The following is a 19,943-nucleotide window of genomic DNA, read 5'->3' as shown; positions in this document are numbered from 1 at the left end:
GCAGCCGAAAATTTTCATAGCTCTTTGATAAGCTAGACAATTTCATTCTCCAAGCGCGGGGAACTCACTACAATCACGCCTGGCGCCTGGTCATTCCTCCGCCTAGGGCTACTAAGGTGCTTCGGGGGTAGACGGCAGTGACGCTGATTGGGCACAACGCTCTTTGGAGATTCTGCACCCTTCGGCGGTCTCTCCCCGACTCTTAGTTTGGGAACGGGAAACTGACAGCTTCGCCATTGTTATTGTGTCAATTGCCGGCACATGCTCGATTGATGGCGGAGGAGCCCCGCGATTTAACGGATTCAGGAAATTGCTTCAACTTGGTGGCTTGCGTGTGCGCTGAGAACTGCCGGAGTATATCCGGGAAGCTTGAGTATCCGGATTTGAGTGGTTAGAACGGAGATCAGAGCCACTACTTGACGAAAAATGAGAAAAGCGAGGGTACGTCTTAGCTAAAAATATGATGCTTTGCAAATGTATAATCGGGCTATCTTGTTCCGAAAATATACGTTCGTCAAGCTCGCATACCAGCCTATGTACACAACATCCCACGACAAATATATATATACACCAACCCCGAGAAAAACAACCTACAACTTCGCCCTCAACCCCGGCGCAAAATTCGTCCCCTCCCCACCCCCAATCTCCTTAACAATCTCATCAACACTCCTAATAATCCACTCATTCCCCTCCTCCCCAGCCAACCACCTTAGCCCCTCCTCACTCTCCCCCTCCTTATCATCTTTCCAGCTCCCATCCTCCAACGCCTTCCTCAGCCCAAAAACATGCGACGTAACCTGCGGCCCGACACCCGTCTGCGCCCTCAAACACGCAATCGCAACAATACTCGTCCCGACGCGCCCAACACTCGCCCCCGTTGTCCTTTCCGGATCCGAAAGAAGCGCCCCGTAATTCGCATGTAGAATATGCACGGGAAGATCGGGGTGACTATCCCCCAACTTCTCGTACAGCTTCGTTTCAAAGGGGCGGTATATACTATCCCACGTCCTTTTGCCTCGTTCACTTATAGATGAGATGTTTTCTGGGGATGGTGCGCGTGTTGGTGTTGTCGAGAGCTGCGATGAGATATGTGTGGGGAGGGAAGCCTTGAATGCGCCGAGGCAGTTTATTGTTCGCGGGATGCCGTTGAATGAGATGCATTTTAGGCCGACTTCGCGGATTAATTCGGCTGTTTGGATTTGTTTTTTCTCGTTGGATGTGGATGGGGACGAAGTAGCTTGTTCGAACAGCGCTGTAAGTGATGCAGGCGAATTCATCGTCATTGTTGCAGCTGTCTATCCCAGACCCAAACCCGTCAATTGATATCGCGTTATCTCAGACACAGCAAGGAGGAACGTGAAGCATACCGAAAGCGCAATCCACGAAGAATCTTTAACGCCCTTCCCCCCCGCAACATCCTGAATCCCCTTATAAACAGCACGAATATTCGCCGGCGCAGGAACCGTGTTCGGGCGCGCGGACGGGTGGTTAATGAGTGCCTTGAGGGCGGGGGAGAGTTTTGACATTTTGTAATAATTCGATAGGAAGCGAGTTTGAAATCGGAGGGAGAGTGGTGGTTTGGCTGCGCGGCGCATTTGAGCGGCGTTGAAAGGTGGTGTGGAGGTTAAATGTCGGGGGTCGGAGGTAGATTTGGATGCCGAGGTTGGGTGGGTGGGGAATGGAGAATGGGGTGCCGTCATTGTGCCAAGCTTTACGACTCTGGACTATAGGTGCCTTACTGTTGGTGTCTGTAGTAAGTTCTGGCGAAACATTCTACCACAATAACAAATTATGTGCACCTAAACAGATTTATCCTGCTTACTCTTCACAATCTCCTTCAAAAAAGCATCTCTCTCCCTCTCGACACCCCCCAAATCAACTGTTTTCACCCACCCATTCACCCTGCCCTTCAAAGCATCGCGCTCCCCCTCCCCAAACTCAAACCGGTGACGCTGCATATCGTCCAACCACCCCTTAAGCGCAGGCCCCAAGTGGTCCATGAAATGCCCGAAATCCCCTCCACCACCAAGCGCATTCGTCATGATCGGTCCAGTCAGCGCCCATCGCAGCCCAAGGCCAGAAGTCATGGTGCGATCGAGATCTTCGGCTGAGACAATACCTCTCGAAACAAGACTGTATGCTTCTGCGCACACGGCGGCCTGGAGTCGATTTGCGATGAAGCCTGGTGTTTCTTGTTTCACGAGGACGGGGTCTTTGCCGAGTGTTTTGTAGAAGGTCATTGCGGTGGATGTGGATTGTTCGGCTGTGTTGGGGTGGGGGACCACTTCGACTAGGGGGACGAGGTGGGGTGGGTTGAAGGGGTGGCCGATTAGGATTCGGGATGGGTTGTTTGTGCATTCTGTTATGAAGGTTGACGAGGGGAGGCCTGAGGATGAAGAGGCGATGACGACGTGTGATGGGGCGAGAGCGTCTAGGTGGGCGAGGAGCTTGCGCTTGATCTCTAGTCTCTCAGGGCCGTTCTGTTTCACAAGGTGAGTAATGCGAAACAAGTAGAAGGGACTAATGCTCGACCTACTTCTTGGATCAAGTCAACCTGCTCAAGGTAAGGATCGATGTCCTTGACGAATGTGACATTCTCCAAACAAGAGCTCAGTGTGCAGCTAGAGTTGGTACCTGGGACCGCGCAGCAGTTCTTCTGCAGATATTCATTGAGCTTCGCCTCAGCCTCCGGTGCTGGGTCCGTCACAATGACTTTCAGACCCTTGGATAGAAAAAGCGCTGTCCAGCTAGAGCCGATAACACCGGTGCCGACCACGCCGATGGTCTTGATGGGTTGAACAGTCATAATGTCCGCTTGCTGAATCGATAATTCTTGTAAATCGAAATAATCACGACATGCCGTACGAGAGCAACGACACCATAAATATCCCACGGCATCCCGAATAATACAATCAAACGCCTTGACACCACGGAAGCGACATCTATATTCCCAATTTGGAAGGATGTACATCGGAAGCCAGACCCACGTCTCGGCCATTGCCCGGCGTACTTTCGGGCCGTTGTTTCATCGTGCTGCCAATTTTGACAGCGCCTTGAGCACCGCCTTAGATTCCTGAATCCTGCCAGCCTTAACTGCAGCATGACGATGTGGTGGACCGCCGCCTGAGAAGCATTTTACTAAATCCTGCGAAACCCACACATTCCGTGATCCGGCTTGCCGACATCCGGCATTCCGTCTTCTGCATCAGGACTCGGAGGCAGAAGTGGAACGTCGATCTCCTTTGCTTCGAGACTGTCAGTGGAAACCTGCAGATATAAGTAAAGACTAGCTGCTTGACATACGCAACTATTCAGCGAGTTTGTCTTTAATTGTACGGAACTGCTATTTCCCTCTTATATCATTTTATAGCGTTTGCAAATCCTTTAACCTGCACAATGCCTCAGCACGAAACGGTGGCAAGCCCAGACATCTATGGTCCTGGGACATTCGTTGACAAGGAGTTCTTCCCGGCTCCTCAGGATGCCAGTCGCATCTTTGAGTACATCGCCAAGGGTACACCAGGGTTCACCCAGGACAAAGCCCTGTGGGACACAGTCAAGTTCGAGGGCTCAGAGCACCCAGTCATCCCTGGCCCGACCAAGGCACCACTCGTCGCAGCCGCGCTGCACGCCATGTGCGGCGTTGTAGCGCACGAAATTGTCCAAGACCGCGACGGTACACCAGCAGAGTCCCAGGCGGTAACTGTCAACACCGACCACGCCGCTATCTGGCTGGGAACTATCTTCGCGGCTACTATTGAAGGAAAGGATATGTCTGAGATTGTCAGAACAAAGCAGCTGCCGAAGCTATTTGAGCGGGACTTCGAGGGCGGTTTCATGTCCACGCCAATGAGGCAGCGCACTACAGCCCTGTACAAGACCAAGACGCCGGGCGTCTGGTATCAGCTTCATGGATCGCTTGATGCGCCACCGGTCCTGCGCTCGCTGGGTATTGACCCTGATTACCCGGCAAAGACCTCAGAGGAGGCATACGAGTACATTGCTCGTCGTATCGAGCAGTGGACCGCTGATGAGCTGGAAATGCACAACGTCAAGAATGGTTTCTGTGGAAGTATTTGCTTCAGTCCGCAGGATTGGTCGGACACTTTGATGGGTAAGAGACTGGCGTCGCACCCGCTTGTTCCTTACTCGCGACAGTCGCACGCTATTCCGACACCTCCAATTCCGTTCCCCAAGTTCTCCAACGACAAGCGGCCCCTGGCGGGTATCAAGGTGGTGGAATTGGTGCGCATTATTGCGGGCCCGGTTATTGGGTGGACTCTTGCTGCGCTGGGTGCGGACGTCATTCGCGTGAACTGCAGCCGGCTGACGGACCTCAATGTATGTCGTCTAATCCAGTCGTAGACACTATTGTTGTACTAACTGAGAGTCTAGGTTTTGCAATTGACCCTGAACACCGGCAAACGCACAATCGACATTGACCTAACTAAGGAAGAAGACAAGGCACGCCTGCGGGAGCTCATCCAGGGCGCCGACGTTTTCGTCCAAGGATTCCGTCCCAACGTGATCGCAAGAAAGGGATTCGGCGTCAACGACCTCCTCGAGATGGCGGGTAACCGCGGCAAGGGAATTGTTTATGTCGAAGAGAACTGCTACGGCCCTGACGGTCCGTACCACGAGCGACCTGGCTGGCAACAGATCGGAGACGCAGCCTCCGGATCATCCTATGTCATGGGTCGCTCTTTAGGATTCAAGGATGGAACTAGCGTCCTCCCTCCCCTCCCAATATCTGATATGAGCACTGGTCTTGTCGGCGCGCTGGGTGCTCTTATGGCACTGCGTGATAGAGCCCGCCACGGCGGCTCGTACCGAGTGACCAGTTCGTTGGTGAAGGCGGATGCGATCGCTTTGGAGCCTGAGATTGGTCTCTACTCGCCGGAGGTGGTGGAGAAGAGCAACGAGCTGTTCCAATGGGGCCACATTGGACCCGAGCAGTTCGTGACGGAGATTTTGCTTGTTGTCATGGATGGGTGGAAGAAGGTGTTCCCCCAGTACTTCGAGTCTGGTCCTGAATCGCTCTTGACCAGCTTCGAAGAGGGACCTTGGGGCCGCACCCAGCAATTGAAGCCAGTCGTCCGGTTGAGCGATCCTAGTATGACCCCGCGATGGCTGTCACCTGCAATCCCCAACTGCTACCACCCACAAGATATTCAATGGCTCTGAATTGCTGCAATACAGTTGACTATCTGATGTGGAACAGCGACAGCGAATAATGAGAATCACCGGATAGCAATGATAATTCCTTCGAGATAGTAGTCGTGTAATTCTCTCTTATCGTAGGCCTGAGAAGATTACCATCCTTCAAGCGGACCGGTCCCGCCATCGAGTTGCGCAAAAAATGTAGGCCAATCGTTCCAATCAAACGCGTAGTTGTCAACCCATGGAAAGTTTCCAGGGACCTCTTGGGTTCCATAAGCGCTACTAGTACTTGCACCTTGCATGACCATACCCTCATTGACTTGGCTCTGCGCGACAGCAGGACGGCCACTCTCCGTCTCAGTCCCACCTCTATCGACGTTCTCGTCAATCAATTTGATAACCGAACTACACCTCGAAGCTAACGTAGTATGCAATTCATAATTTCTCAGAATGTTCCGAGCGAGGTGCAGAAGACTGTTCAGGTGCGTCGCCGAGAAATGCTCCATTATTTGTCGACACATTTTAGATGTAAGCAGTGTCGTTACAGCCATGTATACGTCTTTAGGTGGTTAGTATCATTCGACGGATAATGGGTGACACAGGACTTTGACTTACACGAGACGGTGTACCAATTTGATGGCAATATGTACGCTTGGGTCTGTTCCGGGGAGTTTCTGGCAATGAACTCGATCATGTCTGCTGCTGCTCTAGCGCAATTCAACTTGGAAAGAACGACCACATGCGGCAGGATCTGCTCATCTGTGTATATACTGCCGCTTGCTATGGTCCCCGATATGTTTTGATGGCTCTGCAAAAGAAATGGTCTCAACAGTAGGAGTCGGACTGAGAGATACCTGGCGCGCAGTATGTTTGCTTCACGCGTGATATGTTTTGTCGGTGTCGGATCTTCGGCATCCACTGGCCTTTGGAAGAATGGATGCAGATTGGTGGCCCAAGTATCGAGCTGCGACTCAATTCGAAGGAGGTTAGCAATTCTATCATAGTCTGTTCTGCTGGCACTCGCTTCGGACTCATGGTCACTGGAGTTGTAGAACGTTTCCAACACCTCCCCAATAATATAATGAAGTCGACAGAATGAGATGTAGAAATTGACTTTGGAGGGTAGAGCGGTGTTATCGGCACTCCGCACCGTCATGGCATTCAGCCCCTGTTCAGCCAGGCTCTGAGGAACCTTTAGTGCACAACCAAAGGTCATGGAACTGATCCGGTCCATGATAACACATCCATTCCACACTTGACGAGCAAGGTCTCGCTCTCGTGGATTGGTAATGGTCTCCGTTGTCTCGGGAAGGTGCAATCCTAATTCCTGTGCAATGTGGATTGCCATGCCAATACTTCGGAAGCACTTCTGGGGCTCTTTGTCGTGTTGAAGATATACTGCGGTGAGTAAAAGTATCTGGATAATTTCAAAGTTGTACATTTCCATCAAGTCGTAAGTCATTAACTGTTGCGCTCTGTCGAAGAAAACAACCGATGATTGGTAGCGAGAGAGAGGGGATTCGCCCTGGGACGCAACACAGGACGTGGCAAACATGAGATTGAGGATGCAATGCAGAGCCCTTTCGTCCATAGAGCATGTCCTCTCATCTTGCGACCAAAGTGTTTCATATGCGCTTTCGATTGAGAATCGGTCAAGCCACGGGTAGGCGCTCTCCACAAAGTCCCAGTAAAGACTCAGCAGGTGATCTGCCTGCTTCCTTGGAGGAACCAAGAACTGCGATTGAGAGGATGGCTTTCGTCTTCCCAATCTAGGCAGCTCCTTGAGCGGCTGGGGTTGAAATCGACTTCTGGATCCCTTGATTTTCTCAAATGCGCTCGTTGAGCCAGTCCCAGCTTCCATTCCCTGCAGGGGATGCGATCCGCTAGACGCGCCAAAGAAGCCACCGCTGGGTATAACCCCACTGGGTTGCCGAGGCTGATTGTCGATAGGAATGGTATTGTCTTGTAGCTCACTCTTGCATCTTGGCTGTTCATGCGATGAGGCTAAGACCGAGTTAAGGGCCTCACGGTAGACACAGGGTTGCGAGCGCCGTTTCCTTTTAGCACAAGGACCGCATACTGAGAGTTGGCTATCAGCGCAGTGTTTTTATTTGATGTACGCTATGCTTACCTGGCTGTGCCCCATCGCATTTGATCTTCATCGCTTTACAGACATTGCACGCGATGGGGATCTTGGCGCGTTTGGGCCTGGGCTCACTCGATGGAGCCGGCAGACTCGACGATAGCCTCGATGCCTGCTCTTGTGGAGAGCCACTGGTACGGAAAGTAAACATCATATTGAGCGGTCGCGGAATGAAGAAAGTTGCTGCATTGAGAGACCGTTGGTGCTTCCGAGGGAGTTGTTGTGCCGCGTTCCTTCCTTCAGTTTCAGAACTTCCGAGTTTTTCGGATTGCCGGATCGGGTCGACCCACACCATGCCGGGGCTATACAGTTGGCATGAAATGATGAGGGTAGCGATGCGGATCAACTGGGTCAGGTCAAACATGTTTTTAAAAGAAAGCTTTCGGGCTGCCCAGTCTGGACTTCTGACTGATTTGCATCTCTTCAGACTCAAAAATGACTGACGCTGCTTCTTCCGGCCGACTCTACTTCCTCGACGTTGGCATTTCAACGCCGGACCTCAATGGCCGTATTCTCACCTGCCGACCAGATGGGTCCGACTTCCGGGACTTGGTCACTCAGATAAGGACTATGCCAGATGGAATCGCAATCGACACTGCCCGCCAGCATCTGTACTGGACAAACATGGGGGTGCCTTCTGCCAACGACGGGTCCATCCAACGCTGTGATTTGTCGGGAAAGAACATTGTTACCATCGTGCCCAAAGGCGAGACGCACACTCCAAAACAGTTGGTGATTGCGCCAAAGTCAGAGAAGCTCTACTGGTCCGACCGAGAAGGAACCCGGGTCATGCGGGCGAACAAGGACGGAAGCAACGTGGAGGTTCTCTATTGTTCTGCCTCTCCTGAAGCAGGCAAGTCCAGCTGTGAGGATTGGTGTGTCGGTATGGCTGTGGACGAGGAATCGGGATTCGTGTACTGGTCTCAGAAGGGGCCGTCAAAAGGAAACAAGGGACGGATCTTCCGAATGGGCATTGAGATCAAGGCTGGCGAGTCACCAGAGCAAAGAACAGACGTTAAGTGTGTTATGGATAACCTTCCAGAGCCCATTGACTTGGAACTGGATCACGGCTCACGAAGGCTGTATTGGACTGATCGGGGCGATCCACCGTACGGCAACACCGTCAATGTGATATCTCTGGACGAGTTAGCAAACGCAAAGTCTCGTCCGACGATCCTGGTACGCAAGCTTCATGAGGGAATCGGCATCGCGTTGGACTTGAAGAACGAAAGGATGTTCTTTGGTGATCTTGGGGGCTCTCTGTACAGCTCCAATCTCGACGGCAGCTGCAAGAATATCATCATACCGGACATTGGGGGCGCAATCACGGGGGTTGCTTATGTCGACGAGTGATGCACAGGTAGCAATTGTGCGCTCGGAGATCCAGGCAAGGGTACTGAAGAGGGAGAAAGTAGAGCAAGAGCAAGATTAATCCAGGAAAGTGTTGACTTCACGTGAGGTGCTGACATGCCCGAGACCGTAGCGTAGTCCACTGCCGGCCAACTCCAACTCTCCAACACATTCAAACTTTCAACACCCTTTCTCTTCCCAACTCTACAATATACGGCACCATGGTGTCTCTATCTCAAGGCCAACCGCCACTGCGACGTCGACGGAAGCGAGCACAGGTCGCCAGGGCCTGTGCCAGCTGTCGAATCCGCCATATCAAATGCGACAACCAGACGCCCTGTTCGCATTGCACCCAAGCTGGGATCGACTGCAGCAACAGTGGTGCATCAACGTCCTTTACCCTCTCTGAGGCGCATTGCGAAATTACGGCGCTGAGGCAGAGAATTGGGGAGTTGCAAGCTGAGCTGGAGGGGCGACCTCATCAGCACAATGACCATTCTACGCCGATCTCGGGTTCTGCAGGAAGCGAAATGCATCCTGCTTCTAGTGCTGACACCACCAAGACATATTGGGGCGGCGTTTATTTTCGCCCTGCGCGATCGGCAAACAGTCTATGGCTCGGCCCGTCGTCGTTGTACTCCTACGTCCATCGTCTAAGTGGCTTTTTGAGTCTCAATTTTCACCAAGAGCACCCTGCCAACCAACTGCTACCCGACTCTGCAAGTGACGATAAGCTTCTTGACCGACCCGTCACGAGCCTCGACGTACGCCAGCTTCTCTCCTCTGCAGGCGATTCTTCTTCAGCGAAATCGCTCTATTTGACACCGATCCAAGAAGACTACTTTATCAATTACTTCTGGCAGACCTACCACGTCTCGCTATTCCCTATCCTGGACGAAACACAATTCAAGAAGCACTACGGCAGTTTGTGGGATGCCGGTAATCAAACCCGTAAAGCATCCGCACTCGTCGATATCGTCGTAGCCATGTGTATGCAATATCATATCTCAACGCTACCCCTAGCCTCCCAAGGCGTCCTAGTCGATGGCAAAGATGCCCTCGTGGCCGGCCGATGGCACTACTGGCGCGGCCAAACGCTACTCACATACGAACTCGAAAGCCCGTCTATAGCTACACTGCAATGCCATTTGCTCTGCTCGGTATATCTATGCGGCGGATCATTCCACAACATGTTGGACAGCGCTGTTGCCCAAGCAGTGCGCACCGCTTACATTCTCGGACTTCACATCGATCCGCCACCCAGTATGCCCGAGCCGGATCGTGAATTACACAGGCGACTGTGGTGGGCCGTCTACCAGATGGATAGCAGGTCCGGGATGAAGCTCGGCCGGCCCTTCAGGCTGAGCGATTCATATGCCATGCCGGATCTCCCTAGTGATAGCTTTGAGGCTGCCGCCATGAGCGGTTCAGCCTTTGTTCCCATCGGCGAGAATTCCACCTGGCTTAGTTTCAATCTGTGCCAGACGACGCTTTACATAACGATTAGGGCAGCCTATACCTCCTTTTACAATACGAAATTCAATTTCCAAACTGGTCAGGACATCTGGGACGACCTGGAAAGTCTAAATACTGGCGCTGAGGTCCTGACGCGCCATACAGCGCGCCTTCAAGACTGGTGCGATACCGTCCCGCAGTCTCTATTACTCCCCCGCCAAAACAACGGCAAACCCTTCTCGACCAGCGGCCCACCATTATCCCTCGAGCAATTTGTCCCACCTTGGCTTCAGCGGCAGCGCGTACTTCTCGAACTCACCTACCACCACTGGTGCACAAACCTCTACAGACCAATGGTGTCATTCAAAAACAGACCACAGCCAGGCACAGGACATCTCGTCGAAGTCCTAGCCATGCGAAGCGCCGAGCACGCGATAGCGCTCTCCAAAATCACGCACCAGGTGATGCAGGAGACGAACCTTTTGGACGGGTGGCATGAGGCCTTCTACTGCCAGTGGAACGCGGCCGTAACGCTGGTCGGGATATTCATGATTTATCCGCATTCCTCGCTGGCCGTGGAAATCCGGGACGCGATCACGTCTGCAATTGGCGTGTTTGAGAACTTTGGTGCGAAATTCGCTATTGCTGGTGATGCGGCGAGGATTGTAAGGGGGTTGCTTGATAAAGCGGACTTTCTTGTTTCAGGGCCACATGCCTTCCCTCCGCCCGAAGGCAATGACAATACCATTGACAAGGTCAATGCTTTTGTCTGGGATGACTTCGACACCTTTAACGCAGGAAATGCAGTAAACGGAGTACAGAATAGTGGGGGAAATTACAGCAATACGGGCTACGACCTACTAGATCTGGCCGGCGATATAGATTTCTGGAACTCAGTGGATATGCTCTGGCCCGACGCCAACAGCATGTCAGTTTAATATGGTATACCTAGAGTTTATAACATATACGACAGCAGGAAGAGAATGTTTAAAATATCAGGAAAGTACATTATCAAAAATCTATCAAACTATTTTTCATCCGAAGTACACATGTCCGGACACTTCAGAACACTACGATTGCGACCTCAACATGTACCTCAAAGAAAACTTCAATATTCAACTCCCCTTCATCTCAAAGGACAAAAGGAATAGTCAAAGCCTCCCTTCTTCAACCCCCAACCTATTGAACAGGAGAAAGCCTCACATGCTCACATACCCCCCCGATACAGAGCGCATCAGGACCACATTCAACGCGGGCAACGCAGGATCTTTTGGACAAGGCACTCGCATCCTCATTCATACGCTTGTTAATCGTAACTGTACCCACGGCAGTGGCACTTGTATTGGCGCCACCGTTGGGATCAAGTGCGTCCCCTTCGCTACGTTTCGGCATCTGGCACCTCGCATCAATGCAGAACAATCCGGCGCTGCAATCTTCTATGCTCGTGCAGGGTTGGCCAAGTGTGTGACTTGCGTAGGTGAAAGTAGGACTGGGAGTAGCAATGGGTGTACCCGTGACCGTGAACCAGGACGTAACAGTAGCCGCGATAGGCAGAATCGACATCGTGATAGTGTCCTTTGGACCGAGAGCGTCCGGCTCGCTACCTTTCAGCATCTTGCACTGGGAGTTAACGCAGTATAGACCGGGGCTGCAATCTTCGATGCTCTTGCAGGCTTGGTTGAGGGTGTTGTTTGCGTTGGGGTTAGGGTTGGGCTCGTGCGTCGGTGTTGGTACATGTGTCAGCGAGAACGTCGTCTTGGGCTTAGTTGTAACATGGAGTGTGGTGCTGGCATTATGGTTTGGACCGAGAGCGTTGGGCTCGCTACCGCGGGGCATTTGGCACTTGAGATCAACGCAGTATAGACCGGGGCTGCAGTCGCCGATGGTCTTGCAGGGGTGATTAAGCGTGCTGTTGGCATTAGAATTGGGGCTGGGCGAGGGCGAGAACGACGGCTTGGGCGTAGCCGTGGGCGTGGTAGAGCTGGCGTTGGGACCGAGTGCATCAGGTTCACTCCCCTTGGGCATCTGACATTTATTCTTGATGCACCATAGCCCGGCACTGCACTCTGCCGTCTCCTTGCAGGTGTGGTTCAGGGTGTAGTTTATAGTGGCGTTGGCGTTGGCGTTGGCGTTGGCGCTGGGGATGGGAGTGGCACCGGCGTTGGGACAGGCCGTTGGGGTCTCGGTTACCGTGGACGTGGTATTGGCATTGTCGTTGCCGAAAAATATTTCGCTTCCTTTAGGCGTCATGCACTTGTTCTGGATGCACCAGTATCCAGGCTCGCAGTCACCAATACTCTGGCAGGCCTTAAGGGTCGTGGTGTCGACCTGAGTGGTGGCGTTGGCCTTGGGAATTGGAGTCGGGCTGTGGCTGGGAGTGGCATGGGAACTGGCGTGGGAACTAGGGCTTGGACGGGGAATGGGTCTCGTGGTAGGCGTGAAGTGATCTTTGTCTTGGTCGAAGAGAGCATTGCTCCCACTAGGAGTCATGCATTTGCGTGAAATGCACCAGTAGCCGGGGTCGCAGTCTTCGTTGTCCTGGCAGGATATAGGGTTGGCGTAGATGTCTTCTTCGTCATCTTCCTCATCGTCTTCATCATCCTCTTCCTCGTCATCGTCCTCGTCGTCCTCATTGTCATCTTCGTCATCATCCTCACTACCCCAAGGCAACCTGCACTTCTGGTCGACGCAAACCTGACCGTTTTGACAATCACCAGGCTCCTTGCAGACATGACCAATGGTGTTAGTCGAGTTGGCACTAGGAACAGGACCAGCAGGCTCTTCAACATCTTGATTACCATTCCCATTTTCCAGAGCGTCAACTTCACTCCCACGAGGCATCCTACAAATCTGATTCACGCACTCCAAACCAGGGCTGCAGCCCGCGTCAGTCTTGCAGATATTACCGAGGGCGTACTTGATGCAGTGATTGTTAGATCCACAGGTGAGTCCGGGACCACAATCGCCGGGTTCCTTGCAGACGCGGTCAGAGTTGCCGGTGTGGGTGCTGGCATTGTTGTCGTTGCCGGTTGGAAGGGGAGGCGGGATAGTTGAGTTCCGGGCGACGAGGGTACGAGTGCTTGTACATTTGCGGTGGTTGCAGATGAGGCCGTCAATGCAGTTGGTGTCTGTGTGGCAGGGGCCGCCGGCGACTTGGTTGTATGCTGTAAATGGAGTGTGTTAGATATATCTTTCTCTAGGGAGGGCTTGGTTTGGGTTGTGGCGCAGGGGGGAGGATTCACCACCGCCATTACGGATGGGAACGCCCTTACCGGTTGGAATAGAAGGATGGATGTCATCTGGTAGACGAACAGGAACGATAGGACCATCTGAATTAACACAGAAACCTTCAGAACAGACAGAGCCGATTTCGCAATCATCCTGAGACTCGCAAGTCTCGTCACTGTCAAAATCACCTAGTGCAAAATATGTTAGACTTAATCAAATATGTTAAGACGTCATTATCGACTTACCGTTACCACGACGCTCCTTAGGGGGCCTTTCCTGCGCAATAGGCGGTCCAACAGGAACCGTCCAAGGCGCATTAATCACAATACCATGATCCTCGCCAGGCTTAGGGTGGGGGGGCTTGATAGTGACATCATGGTCGCCTGGGTGTATGTTGGTGTCCCTGCGACCGTTTGGCCTGGGCTTTTCCATGGGCGGTCCAACAGGGACAGTATAGTGCTCATTGATATGCACACCGTGACTAAGAGGCTTTTTTGGGATGAAGCGGCTTTCGTGCTGGCTGGCAGAGTGATCAGTACGGCCTGCCTTGGCCTTTGGGTGAGTGAAGGCTTGTTTGTCTGTACAAGTGAACAGTTAGATGATATGGATATTGAACAAGGAAGTTGTATGTATGGATCTTACGGCCAGGAAGAGCAGCCGGGGCAGCAGACCCGACGGCAGCCAGGAGCGCCAAGGGCACGATGGTAGCGACAAAACGCATGGTGGGTGGTTGGGAAGCTGAAGGTTCAATTGAGGGAAGAAAGGAAGTGGTGAGGGAGGAGTTGAGGAGTCGTAGTGAGAGAGGATGGTGAGAATGAGAAGGATGAAGAGTTCTGGAGGGCCGGGGACAGCATCGCTTTTATAGAAAATGGGCGGGAGAGGTAGGTGAGGGGATGTGTGCTCAGAACTGGCAGAATCTATTCCAGAATCCAAGTTCAGGAGGTTTCATAGTCTTTGTGAATGAAAGTTAAGGATGTGTTAGGAACATCGTCATTAGAGGGTCTAATCTAGGGCCTCGACAGGGCTATGTGAGGGGAAGATGCTTCTGAAAGGTAAGATCAGAGAAGGATGAGCCACGTGAAGACAGATTTTGTTCACCTCTAGATTATGAAAAGAGATGATGTGGTCCTTCACAAAATTCACTGAAATGAGGGAATGGATGGAGTTGATAGGGCTGGAAGGTTCATGGTGAAGATTCACAATACCTTACAAGCTGTTTGTCTGTCACCGAAGCCCAGGGTCCGTTTCAGATTAGAATCTACACTAGCTCCTTCACTGAACAAAAGGAAAGACACTCCGGGGGCATTCAGGGACTGAAGTCATTTGAATCAATTAAACCAACCTGTGTGGTCTAGAGGTATACCGTCATGAATAACGACTTCTGTGGTGACTGACTGAAACCTCGAATCTCAGATCCATGCTCGAGCTAGTATTTATGTCACGGATGAACACCAATTTCGAAATCGCTATTGGACAAGGACTGTTTGTGTGATGAGTAGATGACAGTAGTGACGTGAGTCGTGAGAAGAGTCTGGGACTGCGCTGCGGCTCTAGAACAGTGTTTCGGTTGACGCTGGAAGTGAAGAGTTCCAGAAATGTTGTTTTGTAGCTCAGATGGGGGTCTATTCCATAGTGAGCCATGGCGCAGAGATATCATCATTGTGTCTCCCAATTCTGGAACCAGGAACAACAATGGAACTTAGAGTGTGACCATTCTACAGCCAGGTAATGGACTTCGACACTCGCTATGTGACTGTTGTCTCATTACTCTAGCTTAGAGGAAGCTCTTGAACAACTACGGGGTTGTAGGCGTCGACGAAGAGAACCAAGGTAAGTGAAATATATTCCTACTCGAAGCCCTGATGTACCATTACGCAAATGAGCAGCCAGAAAGCCATCAGAAAATCCAACAGATATCCACCAAGAGAACCACCAGACTGTTCTAATCAGTCAGAAGCATCAGTCCTGCATCATCAACTTGACGAATTCCTCATCTGAAACACAGTCAGCTTAGCCAAAGAGCACGAAACAATCGTGACGAGCACATACAATCAATACTTCCATCACCATTAACATCAGCGAGCTTGAGCATCTCTTCAACATCAGCATCAGAGACGTTGTCTCCAATGCTCGTGAGAACGCGGCGAAGCTCGTCCGAACTGATCGTCCCGCTCCCGTCCTGATCGAAGACGGCAAAGGCGGAGCGGAGCTCAGCCTCGGGGTCGGCATCCCTGACCTTGCGCGACATAAGGATGAGGAATTCTGTAAGCCATTAGCCATTGAACACGGTAGTAACGTAGCGTAGAGTAGACATCAAACAGACCCTCAAAATCAATAGTGCCGGTCCTGTCTACATCGAGCTCGTCAATGATATCCTGCAGTTCGGCGTCGGTTGGTGCCTGGCCGAGAGAGCGCATGACCTCGCCGAGTTCTTGAGCGTCAATGTCGCCTGTAAGCTGTCAGTAAAAAGTAGATAGCTCATGGTAAGTAGCTTTTTGACCGTTCCCATCTTTATCCTGTTGTTGAAGATAGTCAGCGCAGCCTAGTGTTTACCCCGCGGAGCCTTACGAAGACAGAGAAGACCTCTCTGAACTGGTCGATTTCTTCTTTGGTGAGGTTATCGGCCTAGGACTGTTAGTCATGGAAAACTTAATGCAACTGGAGAGGAGTGCTGTTTACCATGTTGACAAAGTTGTGTTTGTTGTGTGGTGAAGAGGGGTTGGTGATCTGAGCTGAAGAGAGAGTTGCCGTCATGCCAAGACCAGCACGGTTCAGCCTTATCCTGCAAAAGCAATATCACCAACGAGTTACAGTAGGACTGGGCTATAGGTTACTGTATCTGATAACAACAGTTGCCGAAAGGTTACAAAGAGGGCGGAAATATCCAATTACAGAGTTGAACTATACAGTTGTATCAAGAAACCCTACTACCACTAAACCAATTAACTGTATACTCCTGAAATATCCAGTAATACGGTACGGCCACTGGAAAAAATCCAACTCCCAAGCTGTGCCAAAGCAATTCCAGTTAATTACAAAAAGTATAAGCCCCTGTGCTTTAATTACAGTAAATATTCTACAGCAAAAGAGGAAGCTGCCTATCAAGGAAGGAGCGATCGATGCTGTATATTACGTCAGTCACTGTTGCGACCACGTGATCTGACTCAACACGAGCTGCGACTCTCCCAGTCGCGTCCTCTTATCTTCCCCTCAAGCTCTCCACGACTCTATCAACTGCTGAGATACCGCGCATCTTCTTTTGTTCGCTCGGGCGCGTGTCTTCTTCATGCTGCGACGAACAAGCCCTAGAGATGTCGTCCCGGACGCGCCCCGGCCGCCCCGCGCGCGGAGCGAATCGCACCCGCCGATCGAAGCGAGGCAACGAGGACGATATACCGGAGGTTTACAAAGAGATGCTAGCTGAGGCGGATGCTCGAGAGAATGAACCGTCGTCATCGAGTCGTCCGGCTAAGCGGTTCAAGCCGGCAGGGTATAGGGCCACAGCAGCCCAGGCGCTGAGCCCGGCGCAAGACGCAAACCCAGAAGATCCAATAGATGTCGATGAATATGCGGCCAAACAACCACAGACTGTATATAATTCACCCTCAGAATCAGAAGAGTCGGACATGGAATGGGAGGAGGTCGATCTACAGCAACCTGCAGTTCCCGCTGCAAGCTCTGTTACAGACGACGAGCCGCTTCAGATCACACTTGGTCAGCAGGAAGGCCAGGGACGAAGAGTCGTCCGGCGCAAGCCTGTAACTGCGGCGGAAAAGAAACTGCGACTGGATATCCATAAAACGCATCTCCTGTGTCTGATGTGCCACGTCCAGCGGCGTAATCTCTGGTGCAACGACGAAGACGTACAGGTGCGTTGTATAGTCTATATTTTGTTGGACCATCTAAATGTAAAATCTGTAGGGTCACGTCAAGAAAATACTGTCAAAGCATATAAGATCGCAGCTGAATCCGCCCGAGGAGAGGTCTCAACACATCCGGTCGGCAATGTTTCTCGACGGCCTCAACCAGGCTGGGGATGTATTTTCTAGGCGATTCGAAGTCAGAAACCCTGGGCTTCGGCGGCCGCACTGGGCGCATGACTCTGATTCTCTCAAACGGAGGACTGTGTGTAGATTTCAACCCTAAATTGAATCGTCTAACATATTATAGGAGAACATAATGTCGGATGCCGAGGTCTTCCTCTCAAAACAAGACTTCTGCGATCAAGCCAAGACGATGCGAGGCTCTCGCGACTTTGGCGCTCAACTCTTTTGCGCAATGCTACGCTCTGTTGCGGTCGAAGCACGACTTGTTTGCTCCCTCCAGCCTCTCCCTTTCTCGGGGCAAACGCAAATCCCCCCCAAACCAGAACCTGAACATATTGTCATATCATCTGATGACCATGATTCACATACCGATGGGCAAAAATCCGACACCTCAAAGGCAACACCTATCAGAAGGCTAGGTCGTCCAAACTTCACCAACCCCAAACCCGCCCCAGTGCGGCGTGCACTTCCAACTCGTATGTCAAACGTCCCTTGACTGAGCAGGACTGACGGTGACAGGACCGAAGCCTAGTGAATCATCATATCCTGTCTTCTGGGTCGAAGCATACAATGAAGCGTTGCAGAAATGGGTCGTCATTGACCCGATGGTGACAAGAACACTGGCTAAGCCACATAGGCTCGAGCCGCCGGCGAGCGATCCTTTTAACTTACTCACCTATGTCGTAGCGTTCGAAGAAGATGCCTCGGCCAAGGATGTCACCCGCCGATATACGAAAGTGTTCAACGCGAAAACCCGCAAACTCCGCGTTGAGTCCACGAAGAATGGCGAAGCTTGGTGGAGACGGGTTCTTGAGCATTATGAAAAACCGTTCTTAGAAGACCGCGACGAAATTGAAATGAGAGAGCTCACTGCGAAAACGGCGTCCGAACCAATGCCGCGAAATGTACAGGACTTTAAAGATCATCCTATCTACGCGCTAGAACGACATCTTCGGAGCAACGAAGTCATATTTCCGAAACGAGTTACAGGACATGTTAGTATTGGGAAGCCAGCGACCAAGGGCCAGTCGGAGCCAGTCTATCGTCGGTCTGATGTGCATACTCTTCGGAGCGCGAATAAGTGGTACCGTCTTGGGCGGGATATCAAACTGGGCGAACAGGCTTTGAAGCGAATACCAGCGAGAAATAGGGGGGTCACACTTGAAGATGACGAGGAGCCCGAGGAAACAACCTTGTATGCATTTTTCCAAACGGAGGTCTACACTCCGCCACCAGTTGTCAAGGGGAGGATACCCAAGAACGCCTACGGAAATCTGGACGTATATGTTCCCAGTATGGTGCCTCCTGGTGGAGTTCACATAAAACATCTTGAGGCTTCCCGCGCTGCGCGGATATTGGGGATAGACTACGCCGATGCCGTCACGGGGTTCAACTTCAAGGGCCGGCATGGCACCGCCGTCCTGCAAGGAATCGTTGTTGCAGAAGAATATGGTGAGGCCGTTCGAGAGGTCCTGACAGCGTTTGAGGAGGAAAAACTTCGGAATGCAGCAGAAGAGAGAAGCGCCGAGGTTCTTCGCGCATGGAAGACTTTCCTGCTCAAGCTTCGCATTGCTGAGCGCGTTAAGGGCTATGCTGTTGAGGGCGAAGCAGATGATGAAGATGAAGCTAGTGTATTGGAAAGAAGCCAGGAGCTTGATGCAATGGGCGGTGGCTTTCTCCCGGAAGATGCTGAGATGACGAATGCCCCTGGTCTACCTCAGTCATCTACTGTCCAGGACGATGAGATAGGAGGTGGTTTCCTTCCTGAATCTGAGGATGAGGCTCCATCTGCAGGCCCAGCACAACCCACCGCGCCAGATCGAACCGACATGGAACAGGATGACCTCGGAGGTGGTTTCATGCCCGAAGACGAAAGCCCAGTCCCTGTCCCGAAACCACGTCAACGGCAGAACACAGCCCCCAAATACGAGCTCGTCGTCGTGCCCAACAACACATCCACTGCCTACACCACAAACAACCACCCACCACCACCCGTCGCCAAAGCCCTAGGGAATTCCATCGAGGCACCAATCTCCGTCACATCCTCAGTCAATACCCCCGTCTCCACCGGTATCGATATTGGCCCTGATACACCCATCCTGGTCGAGTCGTCTGTAGATGGCCATGCCTCTGGGTCTGTGAGTGTTGAAATACTCTCGAGAGCCCCGTCGCAAGTCCAGTCGCGGACGCAGTCGGTGGAGCCTACAGGGGTCCCTGAGTCTGTGAGGTCAAATACTGAAGCAGAAGTTGAAGTTGAAGATGATGCTCTTGAAGAGGATGAGTTGGATAGAGGGTCGCTTTTGTCTGAGGATCCGGATGATGAGGATGCTGTTCCGGAGTGGCTTGCTTGATTACAATGGGTAAACAGTGTGCCTAACGTATTAAATCTAATATATAAAGTCAACAATGTGTGGTTTTCTCAGAAACTGTAACAGTGCCTCATTGTATTCTATAAATTCCTCTGGTGGGATTCTCGGAAACGTCGTAACACTTGACCTGAATCTGTGGAAAATTTATTAAGGGCTCGCGGAAACATATCCGATCGCCGGACACTGGTCGCG

General features: G+C 51.8%; 7 protein-coding genes across 7 annotated transcripts; 3 read left to right on the top strand and 4 right to left on the bottom strand.

Annotated features, from left to right (window-relative positions):
• Positions 1-590: 590 nt before the first annotated feature.
• BDV14DRAFT_199129 (uncharacterized protein) lies at positions 591-1,526 on the bottom strand (the record flags this gene model as incomplete). The annotated part of the gene is made up of 2 exons (XM_073773167.1): positions 591-1,295; positions 1,368-1,526. The coding sequence occupies 2 exons, from the start codon at positions 1,524-1,526 to the stop codon at positions 591-593; spliced, it is 864 nt and encodes a 287-aa protein (XP_073629295.1).
• A 273-nt stretch (positions 1,527-1,799) lies between these two features.
• BDV14DRAFT_199128 (3-hydroxyacyl-CoA dehydrogenase) lies at positions 1,800-2,806 on the bottom strand (the record flags this gene model as incomplete). The annotated part of the gene is made up of 2 exons (XM_073773166.1): positions 1,800-2,480; positions 2,537-2,806. The coding sequence occupies 2 exons, from the start codon at positions 2,804-2,806 to the stop codon at positions 1,800-1,802; spliced, it is 951 nt and encodes a 316-aa protein (XP_073629294.1).
• Positions 2,807-3,396: 590 nt separating this feature from the next.
• BDV14DRAFT_199127 (CoA-transferase family III domain-containing protein) lies at positions 3,397-5,184 on the top strand (the record flags this gene model as incomplete). Its single annotated transcript, XM_073773165.1, has 2 exons — positions 3,397-4,341; positions 4,396-5,184. The coding sequence occupies 2 exons, from the start codon at positions 3,397-3,399 to the stop codon at positions 5,182-5,184; spliced, it is 1,734 nt and encodes a 577-aa protein (XP_073629293.1).
• A 98-nt stretch (positions 5,185-5,282) lies between these two features.
• On the bottom strand, positions 5,283-7,483 carry BDV14DRAFT_208307 (Zn(II)2Cys6 transcription factor). Its single transcript, XM_073775362.1, has 3 exons — positions 7,292-7,483; positions 5,776-7,239; positions 5,283-5,719 (listed from the first exon to the last, which is right to left on the bottom strand). Exons 1-3 carry the CDS (start codon positions 7,455-7,457, stop codon positions 5,313-5,315), a joined length of 2,037 nt encoding a protein of 678 aa, XP_073629292.1. The 5' UTR covers positions 7,458-7,483; the 3' UTR covers positions 5,283-5,312.
• Positions 7,484-7,880: 397 nt separating this feature from the next.
• Positions 7,881-11,046, top strand: BDV14DRAFT_208304 (Zn(II)2Cys6 transcription factor; the record flags this gene model as incomplete). Its single annotated transcript, XM_073775361.1, has 3 exons — positions 7,881-7,914; positions 8,894-10,130; positions 10,161-11,046. The coding sequence occupies 3 exons, from the start codon at positions 7,881-7,883 to the stop codon at positions 11,044-11,046; spliced, it is 2,157 nt and encodes a 718-aa protein (XP_073629291.1).
• A 4,112-nt stretch (positions 11,047-15,158) lies between these two features.
• BDV14DRAFT_171428 (uncharacterized protein) lies at positions 15,159-16,045 on the bottom strand. The gene is made up of 6 exons (XM_073768399.1): positions 16,016-16,045; positions 15,905-15,961; positions 15,837-15,852; positions 15,660-15,785; positions 15,386-15,598; positions 15,159-15,330 (listed from the first exon to the last, which is right to left on the bottom strand). Exons 1-6 carry the CDS (start codon positions 16,016-16,018, stop codon positions 15,296-15,298), a joined length of 450 nt encoding a protein of 149 aa, XP_073629290.1. The 5' UTR covers positions 16,019-16,045; the 3' UTR covers positions 15,159-15,295.
• Positions 16,046-16,556: 511 nt separating this feature from the next.
• Positions 16,557-19,818, top strand: BDV14DRAFT_47224 (putative DNA repair protein Rad4). The gene is made up of 4 exons (XM_073776851.1): positions 16,557-17,205; positions 17,258-17,461; positions 17,507-17,858; positions 17,902-19,818. Exons 1-4 carry the CDS (start codon positions 16,648-16,650, stop codon positions 19,731-19,733), a joined length of 2,946 nt encoding a protein of 981 aa, XP_073629289.1. The 5' UTR covers positions 16,557-16,647; the 3' UTR covers positions 19,734-19,818.
• Positions 19,819-19,943: the final 125 nt, after the last annotated feature.

Source organism: Aspergillus stella-maris, assembly GCF_047715825.1.
Source record: "Aspergillus stella-maris strain CBS 113639 unplaced genomic scaffold BDV14scaffold_20, whole genome shotgun sequence".
NCBI classification, from domain to species: domain Eukaryota; kingdom Fungi; phylum Ascomycota; class Eurotiomycetes; order Eurotiales; family Aspergillaceae; genus Aspergillus; species Aspergillus stella-maris.
This window is presented reverse-complemented; position numbering and strand designations above follow the sequence as displayed.

What these genes read in the sequence shown, in the direction of transcription:
- BDV14DRAFT_208307 (XM_073775362.1), bottom strand. Translation starts at nt 7,457, where the DNA reads ATGATGTTTACTTTCCGTACCAGTGGCTCTCCACAAGAGCAGGCATCG. An exon ending in ATGCGATGGGGCACAGCCAG is followed by an intron (nt 7,240 to 7,291) that starts GTAAGCATAGCG and finishes GCCAACTCTCAG; the next exon opens with TATGCGGTCCTTGTGCTAAA. An exon ending in AAATTGGTACACCGTCTCGT is followed by an intron (nt 5,720 to 5,775) that starts GTAAGTCAAAGT and finishes AACCACCTAAAG; the next exon opens with ACGTATACATGGCTGTAACG.
- BDV14DRAFT_47224 (XM_073776851.1), top strand. Translation starts at nt 16,648, where the DNA reads ATGTCGTCCCGGACGCGCCCCGGCCGCCCCGCGCGCGGAGCGAATCGC. An exon ending in ATTCTCTCAAACGGAGGACT is followed by an intron (nt 17,462 to 17,506) that starts GTGTGTAGATTT and finishes AACATATTATAG; the next exon opens with GAGAACATAATGTCGGATGC. An exon ending in GCGGCGTGCACTTCCAACTC is followed by an intron (nt 17,859 to 17,901) that starts GTATGTCAAACG and finishes TGACGGTGACAG; the next exon opens with GACCGAAGCCTAGTGAATCA.
- BDV14DRAFT_171428 (XM_073768399.1), bottom strand. An exon ending in CGGCACTATTGATTTTGAGG is followed by an intron (nt 15,599 to 15,659) that starts GTCTGTTTGATG and finishes AATGGCTTACAG; the next exon opens with AATTCCTCATCCTTATGTCG. An exon ending in TGGTGATGGAAGTATTGATT is followed by an intron (nt 15,331 to 15,385) that starts GTATGTGCTCGT and finishes ACTGTGTTTCAG; the next exon opens with ATGAGGAATTCGTCAAGTTG.